At 55.1% G+C, this 214-nt stretch overlaps 1 protein-coding gene across 1 annotated transcript in view; it reads right to left on the bottom strand.

The window, feature by feature from the left end:
• HOXC12 (homeobox C12) overlaps positions 1–89 on the bottom strand; it is a gene marked incomplete at its 3' end in the record, with an annotated part of 455 nt that extends 366 nt beyond the window's left edge. Inside the window, exon 1 of the mRNA XM_010190267.1 lies at positions 6–89. Within this exon, the coding sequence (XP_010188569.1) occupies positions 6–89 (84 nt within the window). The remainder of the gene's footprint in view (positions 1–5) is intronic.
• Between the last annotated feature and the right edge of the window lie 125 nt (positions 90–214).

The raw sequence follows: 214 nt of genomic DNA, 5'->3' as shown, positions 1-214 counted from the left end.
CGGAAATTTGGGAAGTAGAAGGTGTCTCCCGTGTGGATGTTCACCAGAGGTCCCACAAAGCCGGGATTAAGGAGGTTGTGCTCGCCCATTTCCGCGGGCCTGACCGAAAGCTTCTACTTTATTGCTATCTGACATTAAACATAGTTAAACCGACGGCTCGGCCCTATTGGTCCGGGGGGGTCACGTGAGCCCCAAATTGCGCTGGGAGGGAGGG

Source organism: Mesitornis unicolor, unplaced genomic scaffold (assembly GCF_000695765.1).
Source record: "Mesitornis unicolor isolate BGI_N332 unplaced genomic scaffold, ASM69576v1 scaffold45618, whole genome shotgun sequence".
Taxonomy (NCBI): Eukaryota; Metazoa; Chordata; class Aves; order Mesitornithiformes; family Mesitornithidae; genus Mesitornis; species Mesitornis unicolor.
Note: the sequence above shows the minus strand (reverse complement) of the source record. Positions and strands in the feature narration are given on the sequence as shown.